The following is a 4,508-nucleotide window of genomic DNA, read 5'->3' as shown; positions in this document are numbered from 1 at the left end:
ATTATTTAACTTATTTTTTGTATTTGTATTTCTATTCGTGCTTTCTTTATTTTGTATAGGAATATTATATAAATATAAGAAGATGGTAAGGGTTGCGGTGAAAAAAAGAACAAATAGTTTATAACTATTTTAATGTCCGACGTTTCGCCACACTTTGCAGGGTTTCATTAGGGCTGTTCAAAGCGAAAGGTTGAACAGCTGTTTTTTTACCGCAACCCTAACCATCTTGTTATATTTAAATTTTTACGGTCAACTAGATATACATATCAACAAGCCCTAATGAAACCCTGCAAAGTGGGGCGAAACGTCGGATATTAAAATAGTTATAAACTATTTGTTCTTTTTAGGACCACAACCCTGACCATCTTCTTATATTTAAATTTTTACAGTCAAGTATATATACATATATATAGAATATTATTGTAGTTGTTCCTAAAAAAAAATTAAACTTACTTGAGCGACAGCACCGATTGAACTATAAATATTTTGGACTTCATGCGTTGGTCCCCAAATACCAGGAAAATTTGAAGCGAGAATTGCTTGGCAACCAAGGATGCATCCATGCGGTTTTCCATTTATTTCCACTCTGAAATAAATTTTTAATTTATATTATACATTATTATATTATATTAAGTTGTATTATTAATATTTTATATCGTGTTGCTATTCGCAATGAGATTTAAGAATCTGTTAAAATATAATCAGTAGTTTAATTGAATTATATTTTCTAATTTGTGTTCTTCAATTGCCATAATTTTAAATATACTGAATTTATTATACAATGTTATCAATGCTTAAGTCTGTTATATTGCCGTCTATGTTTTGCAAATTTAGGTACATCTAATTAAATTTAAAGATTCAAATAAAAAGTCTAAAATTTATATACTAAAAAAATCGAAAAAATTTTCATTGCTATAAAAGAGACTTTTATTTTTTTATTGAGGAAAGAAATGATAGAATATAAAAATATTTAAAATAAATTTAAAAGAATTTTTATCCCTTCAAGGTTTTCTATCAAGAGTTAATGTATTAACATTAGGAAAGTTATTATTTAAAAATTATCATGGAATAAATGAGATATTTCCAATATATAATCTCTGAAATCTGAAAATTTTTTCGATTTTTTTTTAGTATATAAATTTTAGACTTTTTATTTGAATTTTTAAATTTAATTAGATATACCTAAATTTGCAATACATAGACTGTTTCTGCAATATAACAGACTTAAGCATTGATAACATTGTATAATAAATTCAGTAAATTTAAAATTATGGCAATTGGATAAGTTGAATTTTTATTGAGAATGCCTATTTGTAAGTTGTCTTAACCAGGAACATTATAAATTTTCAAATAAACTGAATTTCTTTTTGGTGTAGAATTTTAAATTTGTTTAGTAGTTCATTTTTCGAAGGTTGTTAAATTTTATTATATTTTTTTGCTTCTGGAAATCAATTCACCTTCTTACAAGAATTTCTTTATTCATTTATTTTTACATTGAAAAATGATTCTTGCCGACGTTTCGGACGGTCCTTCTTCAAGGATCTATTTTTTCTATATTCAAATTTTGAATAAAACAAAATTTTTGGTTCAATATTAATCTTTTTACCTTTAATATCTCATTTTATTTTATTTGATCATTTTCAATTCCTGTTTGAAACTTTTTCTTCATTTTGTTAAAATAAAACCAAAACATATTTACAATTAGCAACAGTCTCTAAATATATCACCTAAATATTTTTAAAAATGGTATATATTAAATTTGTAACCTTTTTTAACCTGTCTGATGCTAACCCATATATTGTTCAACATTTATTGATTTATGTTCTTTTGCTTCTTAGGTTTTATTTTGTTTATGACCTGTTTCTTTCTATATTTGGCATATTGTTAATAGATATATTTTTTTTTTTTACTTCTATTCAAACTTAATTAACGTTGTGGGCAATAGGTAATAGTGATAACTTATACATACTAAAATAAAGTAGCATAAGAATAAAAAAAAAGGAGTACATAAAAATAAATAAAATCTCTCTCAAAATATATACAAACAGAAAGATAAGAAAATGAACATAATCAAACTATGTATATGAAAAATAAATAAATAAAACAAAATAATAATAAAAATAAATTAATAAAATAATCTCTAGTAATTATAAAAAAAAAATAAAATAATCTCTAATTTTATTAATTATTTGTGTGTAATTCAGAAGTAGATATATTAACTTTTGCCAGAAAACTCCTTTTAATTTTTAATTGAGGGAATTTTCCTTCAGTTAATTTGTAAAACACAAATGTTATTGTTCAAACTCTTTATAAATAAAATAATTTGTATCCAAGTTGAGTTTCAAACACTCTTTATTATACTATTTATTATCCAACATAAATTTGATTTTGAAAATACAATAATTTTACACAAAGATAATAATATGCGTCAAAAGAAAAATACTCGAGTCTATTTATATATCAGAAAATATTATATAGTGAATTTAAACCAAGAAATTTAAACCAATACTATGCAGAAATTAAAAAAAAAATTGATTTATGTTACTATTTACAACTAAATTTAAATTTTAATAAGAAATAAGAATTTAGACCAAAATACAGTTAATAAATCTTACAGTAAATGTCTGACCTGGGTCCTGTTTCATTATGAAAGCTAATAGTATTAGTTTATAGTACAAGTGTAAAAACTAGTGTGTTAATTAAACTAATACTTATTTTTTTCATCATAGGGAGGACTATTAGTGATATTACAGATATTAAAAAATACTAAAGTACAAGTTACTATTGTACAAGTCTGTGTAAATTGATTTAAGATAAATCTACGAGACTACGGTTAAAAATATTTTGTGATAATAGTGTGACGTTAATCTGTAATTTAAACGTTTTATTATTGAATGAAATAGGACAAAATAGGAAATTAAATATAACCTATTAATTTATTAATAAGGCATGCTTATTTATAAATTAATATGATCCCCTGATGTTTTATTGCTAGCTAGGGTGTTATTCGTTTATTTTCTCCCAGTTTGCATACATGTTATGTATTTTAATTATTTATTTATTATTATTCATTTACTTTTATCATTTACAGAGGTGAAACAGGAGCTGGAGGATCAGATGGCCGATATTAAGAGAGCTGCTAATAAAGTTCGTGCCAAACTTAAAGGTATTTTAAATTAAAAGTTTTTTTTTTATAAATTTATGTATGTGAAAGCCCCAATTTATTGTTCATTCATTAACATTTACTCTTTTGAAACAAACTATCAATAGATACATTATAAACTAAGTATCTATTGATACTTGAATAATAGATAGTTGTTAATAATAGAACATTTACAGAATAGGCCGGTAGGCTTATTTATATCAAGTAATTATTAACCCTTGTTTGATTTTTTATTAAAAATAATTCTGTTCATTATCTTTTTTTTTGTCACTATAAATGTCTTTTGGTATATTGTATTCAATGTTGCAAACTGAGTTATAAAAAAAGAGGTTTTAGAGTATTTTTGTTTGAGAAAAGACTTTCTAATTTGTAGACGTTTTAGAAACTGACTCAAGAAAAGTCAAGGAAGGAAATCTTTTGGAGGATTGGAACAAAATGTGCCTTTCAGTAATGGATAGGTTTACTTTTTGTAGCCAATGTAAACAAAAAAATAATCAAACAAATGCATTATAACATTGAATCTTTTCCTTGATAATTAAGTGAATGGTGAAATGAAATGAATTTATGTTGGGCTTCTACAAAAAGAGATCATATTGCCGCTGTAGTAGTTGACTGCCCTCAACTATGGCATTATTTCATAGACCCTATATTTCCAGAAAATATTTCTGGTCATTTTTATAACCTATGCATATATTGGTTCATTTTGTCAAAATGGCAGAATTTCCTTTTTATGTAAGATTTTTCACTACATATTTAGTCCTTTATTTTCACTATAGGATATTCCTGACAACAGTCCTGAAGGGGTTACATTTACAAATCAATATGCAATTTTATAACATTTTTTATTTTAAAGGAGACCTGTCTGATTTTGTTGACATTATTAATGACCTGGGCAGAAAAGCCTGCAAAAGTTTTTAATTGTTGGATGTGACCTGTAAATTTATATTAAAGTTATGCTTATTTATTAGTAATAATGTCATTTATTATAATTTTAAAAAATGAATGTATAATAAAATAAAAGCTGTTTAATAAATTGTCCTTGAGGATGGTTAGGTGGACCGAAAATGTTTATCATTTAAAATAATAATATAGAGCGTTCCAGACTTAACTTGGATAAAAATTATATTGTTTAAAAATAAAGCCATTCTCCAAAAAGTAATAATATTATATATAAAAATCTGTATAGTTTTAAATAGAAATACTGTAACATGATAAATTATTCTTTGATAAGAAATGTATTGTTTAAAGACAATGATTTATAAAGAAATAAACTCTTTAAATATCATTATAAAAATGTTCAAGCCAAAAAGCCTAATTTAAATTATTTATTATATGCGGTAAACAT

The 4,508-nt window shown here is 24.2% G+C and overlaps 1 protein-coding gene across 1 annotated transcript in view; it reads right to left on the bottom strand.

The window, feature by feature from the left end:
* The window catches only part of LOC106677813 (lysosomal aspartic protease), a gene marked incomplete in the record, with an annotated part of 107,070 nt that overhangs the window by 9,865 nt on the left and 92,697 nt on the right, over nucleotides 1–4,508 (bottom strand). Inside the window, 1 exon segment of the mRNA XM_067045483.1 lies at nucleotides 454–586. Within this exon segment, the coding sequence (XP_066901584.1) occupies nucleotides 454–586 (133 nt within the window).

This window comes from Halyomorpha halys, unplaced genomic scaffold (genome assembly GCF_000696795.3).
Source record: "Halyomorpha halys isolate HHAL.00 unplaced genomic scaffold, Hhal_1.1 Scaffold109.1, whole genome shotgun sequence".
Classification (NCBI taxonomy): Eukaryota; Metazoa; Arthropoda; class Insecta; order Hemiptera; family Pentatomidae; genus Halyomorpha; species Halyomorpha halys.
Note: the sequence above shows the minus strand (reverse complement) of the source record. Positions and strands in the feature narration are given on the sequence as shown.